The 17,040-nt window shown below is 40.3% G+C and overlaps 1 protein-coding gene across 3 annotated transcripts in view; it reads left to right on the top strand.

Moving 5' to 3' along the window:
- Positions 1-2,968: 2,968 nt before the first annotated feature.
- aimp1b (aminoacyl tRNA synthetase complex interacting multifunctional protein 1b) overlaps positions 2,969-17,040 on the top strand; it is a 35,972-nt gene continuing 21,900 nt past the window's right edge. For 2 of the 3 annotated variants that reach the window (XM_042327988.1, XM_042327987.1), the window contains exon 1: positions 3,116-3,275. In XM_042327988.1, coding sequence (XP_042183922.1) covers positions 3,238-3,275 — 38 coding nt within the window. In that variant the 5' untranslated portion in view covers positions 3,116-3,237. Of the gene's footprint in view, positions 3,036-3,115; positions 3,276-17,040 lie in introns of those variants that run through there. The other variant, XM_042327986.1, reaches the window with a different exon arrangement.

The following is a 17,040-nucleotide window of genomic DNA, read 5'->3' as shown; positions in this document are numbered from 1 at the left end:
CGTGGCGTTTTGATAACCATGTCAAATCTGAGAGAAAATAGAGCCGAATATTTTGATAAAAGTCACCCTGTCCAAAGATATTGACATGAAAGGGTAAGGGTCAGGGTAAAGCCTACACAAAACTCAGCCCTTATTTTAAGTGTTTTAAAATTCCCTATGAAAAAATTAATGGAGGAGTAAGGTTTGGAACCATTCCCCTGTTTTTGACCTTTAGGGGGCTCAATACAGTGAAGAGGGAGGATATGAATTTTGAGGCATTGTGCTATTTTCACCATCAGAGGGCGCCATTGGTCAATGAGTGTTGAACAGACTGTGCCATGCAATTACACATGGAACCTAAGTATTCACTCCCTCCTTCACAAAATGTTACATTCTAGTAGTTTAGCAAATGCTCTTATCCAGAGCGACTTACAGGAGTAATTAAGGTTAAGTGCCTTGCTCAAGGGCACATTAACAGATTTTTCACATAGTTGGCTCGGGGATTCGAACCAGTGAACATTTCAGTTACTGGCCCCAACATTCTTAACTGCTAGGCTACCTGCCACCCCTATACCCCCTCTCTCTCAGGCAAGCTGATGTTCACTGAGTGATGAGGAAGGACTAAACAGTGTATCTTTAGAGAATGATAGTGTCTCCGTTTCAAATGTTTCCCTATTCCCTATATAGTGCACTCTGGTCAAAAGTAGTACACTATATAGGGAAATGGGAGTAATTTGGGACGAAGAGTATTGAAGACTTGTACTACTTAAACTAGTATGGTTCATAACACCATACCTAGCTGTTAGCTACTAACAGATTCCCTACAGGTCCAGACTATAACACTATACCTAGCTGTTAGCTACTAACAGATTCCCTAAAGGTACCGACTATAACACTATACCTAGGTGTTAGCTACTAACAGATTCCCTACAGGTCCAGACTATAACACTATACCTAGCTGTTAGCTACTAACAGATTCCCTAAAGGTACCGACTATAACACTATACCTAGCTGTTAGCTACTAACAGATTCCCTACAGGTCCAGACTATAACACTATACCTAGCTGTTAGCTACTAACAGATTCCCTAAAGGTACCGACTATAACACTATACCTAGCTGTTAGCTACTAACAGATTCCCTCCAGGTCCAGACTATAGCACTATACCTAGCTGTTAGCTACTAACAGATTCCCTCCAGGTCCAGACTATAACACTATACCTAGCTGTTAGCTACTAACAGATTCCCTCCAGGTCCAGACTATAACACTATACCTAGGTGTTAGCTACTAACAGATTCCCTACAGGTCCAGACTATAACACTATACCTAGCTGTTAGCTACTAACAGATTCCCTCCAGGTCCAGACTATAACACTATACCTAGCTGTTAGCTACTAACTAACAGATTCCCTACAGGTCCAGACTATAACACTATACCTAGCTGTTAGCTACTAACAGATTCCCTACAGGTCCAGACTATAACACTATACCTAGCTGTTAGCTACTAACAGATTCCCTCCAGGTCCAGACTATAGCACTATACCTAGCTGTTAGCTACTAACAGATTCCCTCCAGGTCCAGACTATAACACTATACCTAGCTGTTAGCTACTAACTGTTAACAGATTCCCTACAGGTCCAGACTATAACACTATACCTAGCTGTTAGCTACTAACAGATTCCCTACAGGTCCAGACTATAACACTATACCTAGCTGTTAGCTACTAACAGATTCCCTCCAGGTCCAGACTATAACACTATACCTAGCTGTTAGCTACTAACAGATTCCCTACAGGTCCAGACTATAACACTATACCTAGCTGTTAGCTACTAACAGATTCCCTAAATTCCCTAGCTTCATTAAATAGTACCCGCAAAACACCAGTCTCAACGTCAGCAGTGAAGAGGCGACTCCGGGATGTTAGTGTATATTTGAGTGGTAGTGTATTTTTTCAATGACTTCTTATTTAGTCAGCTCAAATGGAGAAACTATTTATGTCAAAGATTTTTTTCTTCAATTCAAATTGACCCCGACCCTGATGGAGAGAGATAGAGATGAACTACTTGTACGTATTAAGAGGTTTAATATCACCTAGAGGCCTGTTGACCTTTCCCACCGGGGCACAAACGTCAATTTAACGTCTATTCCACATTGGTTCAACGTAATTTGATTGAAATGAAACACTTGATTCAACCAGTGTGCGCCCCAGCGAGTTGTTCTTTTCTTTAAGACACGGATGTCTTAGTTTCTGGTCTCAAGAACAGCTGCAGTCTTATTTTAGTCCCGATGTCCCCCGTCTCCCCATATCTTCCCCCTACAGATGTAAGATCTTAATTTGAGACAGTTAACTACAGCAGGAAAATAAATCCTTGCCGCAACAGGAAATGTGAATTATCATAATTAAAGGTGCTATGTGCAGAAATCACTCCGTCATTTCCTGGTTACCAAAACTTTACTAATTCCCCTAGTTACAGTTTTTGTGACAAAACAAAACAAGCGGTTATTGTGTAGGGAATCAAATCGAATTGTATTTGTCACAACCGGTACACCTTACTGTGAATATGTTTACTTACAAGCCCCTTAACCAACAATGTACCATCTAAACCATAGTGAAATATATTTTCCATAACCAAAAATATTCTACTGTATTTTCAGCTGTTTAAAGCTGGTGGACAAAACCTAAAGTAAAAAAATTAATCTAAAACTGAACTTGAGCACAGAAGCGTAGAAATAATGCACATAGAACTGTCTTCTTAGACTGGCTTTGAATGAGACAGATCTATAACTCACATTTCTATGTGAATTTGGTGGAAATTACAAACTTTTACGAGGCTTTTTACAAGTTTGCATATCCTGATAGGAAATTCTCAGCAACAAAATAGTGATCAAATTATGATCCTACATCTGTAGATTTCCCCCTCCTCTCCCTGAACCCGACCCTGCCACGGGTGGTATGCGGCCAAGGCTGTATGGCCCAGTGCACTACAGGCTCATGTCATGGCACGCAGGGAAAGATGCGGAGGAGCGGTACGGCCACAGACTGGCGCGAACTTGATCTGTGAGCGCACCTGCTGTTGTGCTTAGTTGAAGAATGTCAGCTATGTGGGAGAGAGAAGGAGAGAGAGAGAGAGAGAGAGGCAGAGACAGAGAGGGAGAGAGGAAGAAATTGATTGGGGAATAGAGAGAGAAGTGTTAACCCCAGATGTCAGTCGGTCAGTTGGCCAGTTATATCCAACGCCTCGGCAACTTCTCTCTCTATCATGGCTGAAAAACATAATCCACCCCACCACAGACACAGGTAACTACTTTTTATACCTGCCTTCTCTTCTTCTCTCTCTGTCAACCTTACATTGAGCCTGGATCTGTTGGGCCTTCTCTTCTTCTCTCTCTGTCAACCTTGCATTGAGCCTGGATCTGTAGGGCCTTCTCTTCTTCTCTCTCTGTCAACCTTGCATTGAGCCTGGATCTGTAGGGCCTTCTCTTCTTCTCTCTCTGTCAACCTTACATTGAGCCTGGATCTGTAGGGCCTTCTCTTCTTCTCTCCCTGTCAACCTTGCATTTAGCCTGGAGCTGTAGGTCTATGAGTTTTGATAGCTTACAATGCCAAAACTGTAGCATATAGTGTCTGTAGGTTTATATAGTATCTATATTGTGTCTGTAGGTTTATATAGTGTCTATATAGTGTCTATAGGTCTATATAGTGTCTATTGGTCTATATAGTGTCTATAGGTCTATATAGTGTCTATATAATGTCTATAGGTCTATATAGTTTCTGTAGGTCTATATAGGGTCTATATGGTGTCTATATGGTGTTTATATAATTTCTGTAGGTCTATATAGTGTCTATAGGTCTATATAGTGTCTATATAGTGTCTGTAGGTCCTTATAGTGTCTATATAGTGTATGTAGGTCTATATAGTGTCTGTATGTCTATATAGTGTCTATAGGTCTATATAGGGTCTATATTTTGTCTGTAGGTCCTTATAGTGTCTATATAGTGTCTATATAGTGTCTATATCGTGTCTGTAGGTCTATATAGTGTCTATATAGTGTCTATAGGTCTATATAGTGTCTATATAGTGTCTATAGGTCTATATAGTGTCTATATAGTGTCTATAGGTCTATATAGTGTCTATATCGTGTCTGTAGGTCTATATAGTGTCTATATAGTGTCTATATCATGTCTGTAGGTCTATATAGTGTCTATAGGTCTTTATAGTGTCTATAGCTCTATATAGTGTCTATATAGTGTATGTAGGTCTATATAGTGTCTATATAGTGTCTATATAGTGTATGTAGGTCTATATAGTGTCTATATAGTGTCTCTATAGTGTATGTAGGTCTATATAGTGTCTATATAGTGTCTATATAGTGTATGTAGGTCTATATAGTGTCTATATAGTGTCTATATAGTGTCTATATCATGTCTATAGGTCTATATAGTGTCTATAGGTCTTTATAGTGTCTATAGCTCTATATAGTGTCTATATAGTGTCTATATCGTGTCTGTAGGTCTATATAGTGTCTATATAGTGTCTATATCATGTCTGTAGGTCTATATAGTGTCTATAGGTCTTTATAGTGTCTATAGCTCTATATAGTGTCTATATAGTGTATGTAGGTCTATATAGTGTCTATATAGTGTATGTAGGTCTATATAGTGTCTATATAGTGTCTATATGGTGTTTATATAGTGTCTGTAGGTCTATATAGTGTCTATATAGTATCTATATAGTGTCTATATAGTGTATATAGGTCTATATAGTATATATATAGTGTCTATATAGTGTCTATAGGTCTATATAGTGTCTACAAAGTGTCTGTAGGTCCTTATAGTGTCTATATAGTGTCTATAGGTCTATAAAGTGTCGGTAGGTCTTTATAGTGTTTGTAGGTCTATATAGTGTCTATATAGTGTCTATAGGTCTATATAGTGTCTATATAGTGTATATAGGTCTATATAGTATCTATATAGTGTCTATATAGTGTATATAGGTCTATATAGTATCTATGTAGTGTCTGTAGGTCTATAAAGTGTCGGTAGGACTATATAGTGTCTGTAGGTCTATATAGTGTCTATATAGTGTCTATATAGTGTCTATACAGAGTCTGTAGGTCTATATAGTGTCTATATAGTGTATGTAGGTCTATATAGTGTCTATAAAGTGTCTGTAGGTCCTTATAGTGTATATATAGTGTCTATGTAGTGTCTATAGGTCTATATAGTGTCTATATAGTGTCTATATAGTGTCTATACAGAGTCTGTAGGTCTATATAGTGTCTATATAGTGTATGTAGGTCTATATAGTGTCTATAAAGTGTCTGTAGGTCCTTATAGTGTATATATAGTATCTATGTAGTGTCTGTAGGTCTATAAAGTGTCGGTAGGACTATATAGTGTCTGTAGGTCTATATAGTGTCTATATAGTGTCTATATAGTGTCTATACAGAGTCTGTAGGTCTATATAGTGTCTATATAGTGTATGTAGGTCTATATAGTGTCTATAAAGTGTCTGTAGGTCCTTATAGTGTATATATAGTGTCTATGTAGTGTCTGTAGGTCTATATAGTGTCTATATAGTGTCTATATAGTGTCTATACAGAGTCTGTAGGTCTATATAGTGTCTATATAGTGTATGTAGGTCTATATAGTGTCTATAAAGTGTCTGTAGGTCCTTATAGTGTATATATAGTGTCTATGTAGTGTCTATAGGTCTATATAGTGTCTGTAGGGCTATATAGTGTATATAGGTCTATATAGTGTCTATGTAGTGTCTATAGGTCTATATAGTGTCTGTAGGGCTATATAGTGTATATAGGTCTATATAGTGTATGTAGGTCTATATAGTGTATATAGGTCTATATAGTATCTATATAGTGTATATTGGTCTATATAGCGTCTATATAGTGTATATTGGTCTATATACTGTCTATATAGTGTATATTGGTCTATAGGTCTATATAGTGTCTATATAGGTCTATATAGTGTCTATAGGTCTATATAGTGTCTATAGGTCTATATAGTGTCTATAGGTCTATATAGTGTCTATAGGTCTATATAGTGTATCTAGATCTATATAGTGTCTATGTAGTGTCTATAGGTCTATATAGTGTCTATATAGTGTCTATAGGTCTATATAGTGTCTGTAGGGCTATATAGTGTCTATATAGTGTATGTAGGTCTATATAGTGTATATAGGTCTATATAGTGTCTATAGGTCCTTATAGTGTATATATAGTGTCTATGTAGTGTCTGTAGGTCTATATAGTGTCTATATAGTGTCTATATAGTGTCTATACAGAGTCTGTAGGTCTATATAGTGTCTATATAGTGTATGTAGGTCTATATAGTGTCTATAAAGTGTCTGTAGGTCCTTATAGTGTATATATAGTATCTATGTAGTGTCTGTAGGTCTATATAGTGTCGGTAGGACTATATAGTGTCTATAGGTCTATATAGTGTCTATATAGTGTCTATATAGTGTCTATACAGAGTCTGTAGGTCTATATAGTGTCTATATAGTGTATGTAGGTCTATATAGTGTCTATAAAGTGTCTGTAGGTCCTTATAGTGTATATATAGTGTCTATGTAGTGTCTGTAGGTCTATATAGTGTCTATATAGTGTCTATATAGTGTCTATACAGAGTCTGTAGGTCTATATAGTGTCTATATAGTGTATGTAGGTCTATATAGTGTCTATAAAGTGTCTGTAGGTCCTTATAGTGTATATATAGTGTAGATATAGTGTATATAGGTCTATATAGTGTCTATATAGTGTATGTAGGTCTATATAGTGTATATAGGTCTATATAGTGTCCATATAGTGTCTATAGGTCTATATAATGTCTATATAGTGTATATTGGTCTATATAGTATCTATATAGTGTATATTGGTCTATATAGCGTCTATATAGTGTATATTGGTCTATATACTGTCTATATAGTGTATATTGGTCTATAGGTCTATATAGTGTCTATATAGTGTCTATATAGTGTTTGTAGGTCTATATAGTGTCTGTAGGTCTATATAGTGTCTATATAGTGTCTATATAGTGTATATAGGTCTATATAGTATCTATATAGTGTCCATATAGTGTCTATAGGTCTATATAGTGTCTATAGGTCTATATAGTGTCTATAGGTCTATATAGTGTCTGTAGGTCTATATAGTGTCTATATAGTGTCTATATAGTGTATATAGGTCTATATAGTATCTATATAGTGTCCATATAGTGTCTATAGGTCTATATAGTGTCTATAGGTCTATATAGTGTCTATAGGTCTATATAGTGTCTGTAGGTCTATATAGTGTCTATATAGTGTCTATATAGTGTATATAGGTCTATATAGTATCTATATAATGTCTATATATTGTATATAGGTCTGTATAGTGTCTATATAGTGTCTATATAGTGTCTATAGGTCTATATAGTGTCTATATAGTGTCTATAGGTCTATATAGTGTCTATATAGTGTCTATAGGTCTATATAGTGTCTATATTGTGTCTGTAGGTCTATATAGTGTTTAAAGAGTTTAAGTATAGCCAATTTGAATTTGTTGTCTGTATATTTGATCATTTCATTGAGGATACCATCAACACCACAGGCCTTTTTGGGTTGGAGGGTTTTTATTTTGTCCTGTAGTTCATTCAATGTAATTGGAGAATCCAGTGAGTTCTGGTCGTCTGTAATAGTTGAAAGTAAGATTTGTATTTGATCATGTATATGTTTTGCTGTTTGTTCTTTGTTATAGAGATAAAGATATTGGAGAAGTGGTTTATCCATACATCTCTGTTTTGGATAGATAACTCTTCATGTTGTTGTTTGTTTAGTGTTTTCCAATTTTCCCAGAAGTGGTTCGATTCTATGGATTCTTCAGTTGCATTGAGCTGATTTCTGACATGCTGTTCCTTCTAAACCCGTAGTGTATTTCTGTATTGTTTTAGTGATTCTCCATAGTGAAGGTGTAGACTCGGGTTTTCTGGGTCTCTATGTTTTCGGTTGGTGTAATGGAAAGAGAGGACCAAGGTGCAGCGTGGGTAAATATTCATTGTAATTTAATAAAGAATGAATACTGAAACAAAAACAAAACACGACAAACGAACAGTCCTGAACGGTGCAACAAAACACAGAACAGAAAATAAACACCCACAACTCAAAGGTGAAACCAGGCTGCCTAAGTATGGTTCTCAATCAGAGACAACGATTGACAGCTGCCTCTGATTGAGAACCATACCAGGCCGAACACAGAAAATCCCAAATTATAGAAAAAGGAACATAGACAACCCACCCAACTCACGCCCTGACCATACTAAAACAAAGACATAACAACAGAACTAAGGTCAGAACGTGACAATTGGACAGGTTTCTCAATTTCTTTCTTAGGTTTTTTTTGCATTCTTCATCAAACCATTTGTCGTTGTTGTTCATTTTCGAAGGTTGACATTGTTAGATTTGATAGAGAAACTGAGAGGTCAAATATACTGATTAGGTTTTCTACTGCCATGTTTACGCCTTCACTATTACAGTGGAACATTTTGTCCAGGAAGTTGTCTAAAAGGGATTGAACTTGTTTTCTAATAGTTTTTTGGTAGGATTCCACACTACTTTCTTTCCAACTAGAGCGTTTCTTAATATTATTCAGCTCCTTTGGTTTTGATGCCTCATGATTGAGTATTGCTCTGTTCAATTAGACTGTGATTTTGCTGTGGTCTGATAGGGGTGTCAGTGGACTGACTGTGAACTCTCTGAGAGACTCTGGGTTGGGGTCAGTGATAAAGTAGTCGACATTTCTACTGCCAAGAGATGAGCTATAGATGTACCTACCATAGGATTCCCCTCGAAGACTACCATTGACTATGTACAGACCCAGGATGTAACAGAGCTAGAGGTGTACCTACCATAGGAGTCCCCTCGAAGCCCATTGACTATGTACAGACCCAGGATGTAACAGAGCTATAGGTGTACCTACCATAGGAGTCTCCTCGAAGCCCATTGACTATGTACAGACCCAGGATGTAACAGAGCTATAGGTGTACCTACCATAGGAGTCTCCTCGAAGCCCATTGACTATGTACAGACCCAGGATGTAACAGAGCTATAGGTGTACCTACCATAGGAGTCTCCTCGAAGCCCATTGACTATGTACAGACCCAGGATGTAACAGAGCTATAGGTGTACCTACCATAGGAGTCTCCTCAAAGACTACCATTGACTATGTACAGACCCAGCGTGCGACAGGAGCTGTGAACCGTATTTGTTGGTTGTTTTGTCATAGTTGTGTCCAGGGGGCATATGTGGGATGGAATATTGTGGACCTGGTCGTAAAGGCTGTTCAAGTCCAGGGCGGTGGGCCAGGAAAACATTATGTTTTATGGGAGTGACTGAACTGCCTTTTATCAGTCACTCCCTTTTATCAGTCACTCCCTTTATCAGTCACTCCCCTTTACCAGTCACTCCCTTTATCAGTCACTCCCTGTTATCAGTCACTCCCTTTTATTAGTCACTCCCTTTTATCAGTCACTCCCTTTATCAGTCACTCCCTTTACCAGTCACTCCTTTTTATCAGTCACTCCCTTTATCAGTCACTCCCTTTATCAGTCACTCCCTGTTATCAGTCACTCCCTTTTATCAGTCACTCCCTTTACCAGTCACTCCCTTTTATCAGTCACTCCCTTTTATCAGTCACTCCCTTTATCAGTCACTCCCCTTTACCAGTCACTCCCTTTATCAGTCACTCCTTTTATCAGTCACTCCCTTTATCAGTCACTCCCTGTTATCAGTCACTCCCTTTTATCAGTCACTCCCTTTACCAGTCACTCCCTTTTATCAGTCACTCCCTTTTATCAGTCACTCCCTTTATCAGTCACTCCCTTTACCAGTCACTCCCTTTATCAGTCACTCCCTGTTATCAGTCACTCCCTTTTATTAGTCACTCCCTTTTATCAGTCACTCCCTTTATCAGTCACTCCCCTTTACCAGTCACTCCCTTTATCAGTCACTCCCTGTTATCAGTCACTCCCTTTTATCAGTCACTCCCTTTACCAGTCACTCCCTTTTATCAGTCACTCCCTTTATCAGTCACTCCCTTTTATCAGTCACTCCCTTTATCAGTCACTCCCTTTTATCAGTCACTCCTCTTTATCAGTCACTCCCTTTTATCAGTCACTCCCCTTTATCAGTTACTCCCTTTTATCAGTCACTCCCTGTTATCAGTCACTCCCTGTTATCAGTCACTCCCTTTATCAGTCACTCCCTTTTATCAGTCACTCCCTTTTATGGGAGTGACTGAACTGCCTTTTATCAGTCACTCCCTTTTTCTCCCCCCTCTCTTTCTCTCTCTCTCTCTTTCCTTACCTGACTGGCTCATCAGTGAGACTTTAACGCTGTTGTCAATGGCAGTGTGTGTGTGTGTGTGTGTGTGTGTGTGTGTGTGTGTGTGTGTGTGTGTGTGTGTGTGTGTGTGTGTGTGTGTGAGTCTTCTAACAGAGGTCTGACTTCACAGGCAGGGTTTATGTTAACAATTATGCAAATGTACATCCATACACACACACTGACACACACACACACACACACACACACACACACACACACACACACACACACACACACAAACACACACACACACACACACACACACACACACAAACTGTGTAAACAGTCTCCTTGCTCTGTGAGAACCTCAGTCTCTCTTTACGTCATCGAGTAGCTCTTACTTTACATTGCCTGTGTCTGTGTGTGTGTGTGTGCTGTGTGTGTGTGTGTGTGTGCTTGTGTGTGTGTGTGTGTGTGTGTGTGTGTGTGTGTGTGTAAACATGTGTGTGTGTGTAAACATGTGTCATCATAGATAATTGAGATGTTGAGTGAGAGGAGAGGTGAGGTGTAGGGGGAAGACTAGCTACAGTATGACTGATACAGGGCCCTGCAAGAGGTATTTATCCTGTTGCATTACAACCTGTAATTTAAATTGATTTGGATTTCATGTAATGGACCTACATAAAATAGTCCAAATTGGTGAAGTGAAATGGAAAAAAAATTACTTGTTTAAAAATATTCCCCCTAAATTCTTAACAGAAAAGTGGTGGGTCCATATGTATTCAACCCCTTTGCTATGAAGCCCCTAAATAAGATCTGGTGCAACCAATTACCTTCAGAAGTCACATAATTAGTTAAATAAAGTCCACCTGTGTGCAATCTAAGTGTCACATGATCTCAGTAGTGTATATACACATGTTCTGAAAGGCCCCAGAGTCTGCAACACCACTAAGCAAGCAGCACCATGAAGACCAAGGAGCTCTCCAAACAGGTCAGGGACAAAGTTGTGGAGAAGTACAGATCAGGGTTGGGTTGTAAAAAATATCTGAAACTTTGAACATCCCACTGAGCACCATTCAATCCATTATTAAAAAACAAAAGAATATGGCACCATAACAAACCTGCCAAGAGAGGGCCCACCAGAACTCACAGACCAGGCAAGGAGGACATTCATTATTTATTGTCTTATTCCTTGTTCGTTTCGCAATAAAAAAATATTTTGCATCTTCAAAGTGGTTGGCATGTTGTGTAAATCAAATTATACAAACCCCCCCACAAAAATCTATTTTAATTCCAGGTTGTAAGGCAACAAAATAGGAAAAATGCAGAGGGGGATGAATCCTTTCACAAGGCACTGTGTGTGTATGTATAGGACAACGATGTTAAATAAGTAAATCATCTAGAATGGTTCAGGCAGGATGCTGCTTTGCATCCTGATGAGCATACGATCAGATAGACAGATTTATCTACGTGTCTGTCGCTAGTCTCCACGTCACTCTGTCTGTCCGTCGCTAGTCTCCACGTCACTCTGTCTGTCCGTCGCTAGTCTCCACGTCACCCTGTCTGTCTGTCACTCCACGTCTCTGTCCGTCACGCCTCACTCTGTCTGTCTGTCACTAGCCTCCACGTCACTCTGTCTGTCTGTCTCACTAGCCTCCACGTCACCCTGTCTGTCTGTCACTAGCCTCACTCTGTCTGTCTGTCCCTCCACGTCTGTCTGTCAGTCTACCTGTCTAGTCCACGCTAGTCTCACTGTCTGTCTGTCCTAGCCTCGCTCAGTCTCACACGCCTCACTCTGTCTGTCCGTCGCTAGTCTCCACGTCACTCTGTCTGTCCTAGTCTCCACGCTAGTCTCCACGCCTCACTCTGTCTGTCTGTCACTAGCCTCCACGTCACTCTGTCTGTCTGTCACTAGCCTCCACGTCACCCTGTCTGTCTGTCACTAGCCTCCACGTCACCCTGTCTGTCTGTCACTAGCCTCCACGCCTCCACTCTGTCTGTCTGCCTCACTAGTCTCCACGTCACCCTGTCTGTCTGTCGCTAGCCTCCACGCCTCACCCTGTCTGTCTGTCACTAGCCTCCACGTCACCCTGTCTGTCTGTCACTAGCCTCCACGTCACTCTGTCTGTCTGTCACTAGCCTCCACGTCACCCTGTCTGTCTGTCACTAGCCTCCACGTCACTCTGTCTGTCTGTCACTAGCCTCCACTGTCACCCTGTCTGTCTGTCACTAGTCTCCACGTCACTCTGTCTGTCTGTCACTAGCCTCTCCACGTCACTAGCCTCCACGTCTGTCTGTCACTAGCCTCCACGTCACCCTGTCTGTCTGTCACTAGCCTCCACGTCACCCTGTCTGTCTGTCACTAGCCTCCACGTCACCCTGTCTGTCTGTCACTAGCCTCCACGTCACTCTGTCTGTCTGTCACTAGCCTCCACGTCACCCTGTCTGTCTGTCACTAGCCTCCACGTCACCCTGTCTGTCCGTCACTAGCCTCCACGTCACTCTGTCTGTCTGTCACTAGCCTCCACGTCACCCTGTCTGTCTGTCACTAGCCTCCACGTCACTCTGTCTGTCTGTCACTAGCCTCCACGTCACCCTGTCTGTCTGTCACTAGCCTCCACGTCACCCTGTCTGTCTGTCACTAGCCTCCAAATCAAATCAAATTTTAGCTGGATACAACAGGTGTAGACCTTACAGTGAAATGCTAACTTACAAGCCCTTAACCAACAATGCAGTTTTAAGAAAAATAAGTGTTTAGTAAAAAATAGATAAGTAAAAAATACAAATAAATATTACAAATAATTAAAGAGCAGCAGTAAAGTAACAGTAGTGAGGCTACATACAGAGGGTACCGGTACAGAGGCAATGTGCGGGGGCACCGGTTAGTTGATTTAATATGTACATGTAGGTAGAGTTATTAAAGTGACTGTGAGTAGATAATGAACAGAGGGATGGAGGGGGGACAATGCAAGTAGTCTGGGTAGCCATTTGCTCTCGGACAAGCTAAACATCATCTTCGCCCGCTTCGAGGATAACACAGTGTCACCGATGCGGGCAGCTCTCGAGGTCTGTGGGCTCTCCTTCTCCGTGGCCGACGTGAGTCAGACATTTAAACATGTTAAGTCTGGCAAGGCTGCCGGCCCAGACGGCATCCCAAGCCGTGTCCTCAGAGGCATACACAGACCAGCTGGCTGGAGTGTTTATGGACATAATCAATCCCTAACACAGTCTGCTGTCCCCACTTGCGTCAAGATGTCCACCATCGTTCTTGTACCCAAGAAAGCCAAGGTAACTGAACTAAATGACTATCGCCCCGTAGCACTCACATCCGTCATCATGAAGTGCTTTGAGAGACTAGTCAAGGACCATATCACCTCCACCTTACCAGCCACCATAGACCCACTTCAATTTGCTTACAGCCCAAATAGATCCACAAACGATGCAATCGCCATCGCACTGCCCACTGCCCTATCCCATCTGGACAAGAGGAATACTAATGTAAGAATGCTGTTCATTGACTACAGCTCAGCCTTCAACGCCACAGTACACTCCAAGCTCATCATTAGACTCGGGGCCCTGGGTCTCATCCCCGCCCTGTGCAACTTGAGTCCTGGACTTCCTGACGGGCCGCCCCCAGGTGGTGAAGGTAGGAAACACTACTCTGATCCTCAACACTGGGGCCCCACAAGGGTGCGTGCTCAGCCCCCTCCTGTACTCCCTGTTCACCCATGACCGCGTGGCCACACACGCCTCCAACTCAATCATCAAGTTTGAAGACGACCCAACAGTGGTAGGCCTGATACCAACAACGATGAGACATCCTACAGGGAGGAGGTGAGGGACCTGGCAGAGTGGTGCCAGGAAAATAACCTCTCACTCAACATCAACAAAATGAAGGAGCTGATCGTGGACTTCAGGGAAACAGAAGAGGGAGCACGGCCCTAGCCACATCGACAGGGCCACAGTGGAGAAGGTGAAGAGCTTCAAGTTCCTCGGCATACACATCACGGACAACCTGAAATGGTCCACCCACACAGACAGCATAGTGAAGAAGAGGCAGCAGCGCCTCTTCAACCTCAGGAGTCTGAAGAAATTTGGCTTGGCCCCTAAAACCCTCACAAACTTTTACAGATGCACCATTGAGAGCATCCTGTCAGGCTGCATCACCGCCTGGTACGGCAACTGCACCGTCCACAACTGCAGGGCTCTCCAGAGGATAGTGAGGTCTGCCCAACGCATCACAGAGGGCAGTCTACCTGCCCTCCAGGACAGCTACACCACCCGATGTCACAGGAAGGCCAAAAAGATAATCAGGGACATCAACTACACGAGCCACTGCCTGTTCACCCCACTTCCATCCAGAAGGCGAGGTCAGTACAGGTGCATCAAAGCTGGGACCGAGAGACTGAAAAACAGCTTCTATCTCATGGCCATCAGACTGTTAAATAGCCATCACTAGCTAGGCCTCCACTCAGCATCCTGCCCTGAACTTAGTCACTGTCACCACCCGGTAACTCGGTTACTCAGTTACAACCCTGCACCTTTGAGGCTGTTGCACATAGAGATGGAACACTGGTCTCTTTAATAATGTTTACATAGAGATGGAACACTGGTCTCTTTAATAATGTTTACATAGAGATGGAACACTGGTCTCTTTAATAATGTTTACATAGAGATGGAACACTGGTCTCTTTAATAATGTTTACATAGAGATGGAACACTGGTCTCTTTAATAATGTTTACATAGAGATGGAACATAGAGATGGAACACTGGTCTCTTTAATAATGTTCACATAGAGATGGAACATAGAGATGGAACACTGGTCTCTTTAATAATGTTCACATAGAGATGGAACATAGAGATGGAACACTGGTCTCTTTAATAATGTTCACATAGAGATGGAACACTGGTCTCTTTAATAATGTTTACATAGAGATGGAACACTGGTCTCTTTAATAATGTTGCACATAGAGATGGAACACTGGTCTCTTTAATAATGTTCACATAGAGATGGAACACTGGTCTCTTTAATAATGTTTACATAGAGATGGAACACTGGTCTCTTTAATAATGTTTACATAGAGATGGAACATAGAGATGGAACACTGGTCTCTTTAATAATGTAGAGATGGAACATAGAGTTGGAACATGGTCTCTTTAATAAACATAGAGATGGATGGAACACTGGTCTCTTTAATAATGTTTACATAGAGATGGAACACTGGTCTCTTTAATAATGTTTACATAGAGATGGAACACTGGTCTCTTTAATAATGTTTACATAGAGATGGAACATAGAGATGGAACACTGGTCTCTTTAATAATGTTTACATAGAGATGGAACATAGAGATGGAACACTGGTCTCTTTAATAATGTTGCACATAGAGATGGAACACTGGTCTCTTTAATAATGTTTACATAGAGATGGAACACTGGTCTCTTTAATAATGTTTACATAGAGATGGAACACTGGTCTCTTTAATAATGTTTACATAGAGATGGAACATAGAGATGGAACACTGGTCTCTTTAATAATGTTTACATAGAGATGGAACATAGAGATGGAACACTGGTGTCTTTAATAATGTTGCACATAGAGATGGAACACTGGTCTCTTTAATAATGTTTACATAGAGATGGAACACTGGTCTCTTTAATAATGTTTACATAGAGATGGAACACTGGTCTCTTTAATAATGTTTACATAGAGATGGAACATAGAGATGGAACACTGGTCTCTTTAATAATGTTTACATAGAGATGGAACACTGGTCTCTTTAATAATGTTCACATAGAGATGGAACATAGAGATGGAACACTGGTCTCTTTAATAATGTTTACATAGAGATGGAACATAGAGATGGAACACTGGTCTCTTTAATAATGTTTACATAGAGATGGAACACTGGTCTCTTTAATAATGTTTACATAGAGATGGAACATAGAGATGGAACACTGGTCTCTTTAATAATGTTTACATAGAGATGGAACATAGAGATGGAACACTGGTCTCTTTAATAATGTTTACATAGAGATGGAACACTGGTCTCTTTAATAATGTTTACATAGAGATGGAACATAGAGATGGAACACTGGTCTCTTTAATAATGTGTACATAGAGATGGAACATAGAGATGGAACACTGGTCTCTTTAATAATGTTTACATAGAGATGGAACACTGGTCTCTTTAATAATGTTTACATACTGTTTTACTGATTTCTCATGTATATACTGTATTCTAGTCAAGTCCGTCCTATTCAACTATTGCTGTACATATACTATTCTATCCTAAGTATTCTACAGATATACTACATATTCTATCTGCATACTGTCTATAACATATTTAAAAAATATACTGTAGTATTTTCTACATTGTAGAATAATAGTGAAGACATCAGATCTATGAAATAACACATATGGAATCATGTATTAACCAAAATAGTGTTAAACAAATCTAAATATATTTAAATATTTTTTTCAAAATAGCCACCCTTTGTCTTGATGACAGCTTTCACTCTTGGCATTCTCTCAACTAGCTTGGTAGTCACCTGGATTAAGTTAATTTGTGGAATTTATTTCCTTCTTAATATGTTTGAGCCAATCACCTGTGTTGTGACAAGGTAGTGGTGCTATACAGAAGATAGACCTAATTGGTAAAAGTCCAAGTCCATATTATGTCAAGAACAGCTCAAATAAACAAAGAGAAACGACAGTCCATCATTACTTTAAGACATGAAGGTCAGT

This window comes from Oncorhynchus tshawytscha, linkage group LG10 (assembly GCF_018296145.1).
Source record: "Oncorhynchus tshawytscha isolate Ot180627B linkage group LG10, Otsh_v2.0, whole genome shotgun sequence".
Taxonomy (NCBI): domain Eukaryota; kingdom Metazoa; phylum Chordata; class Actinopteri; order Salmoniformes; family Salmonidae; genus Oncorhynchus; species Oncorhynchus tshawytscha.
This window is presented reverse-complemented; position numbering and strand designations above follow the sequence as displayed.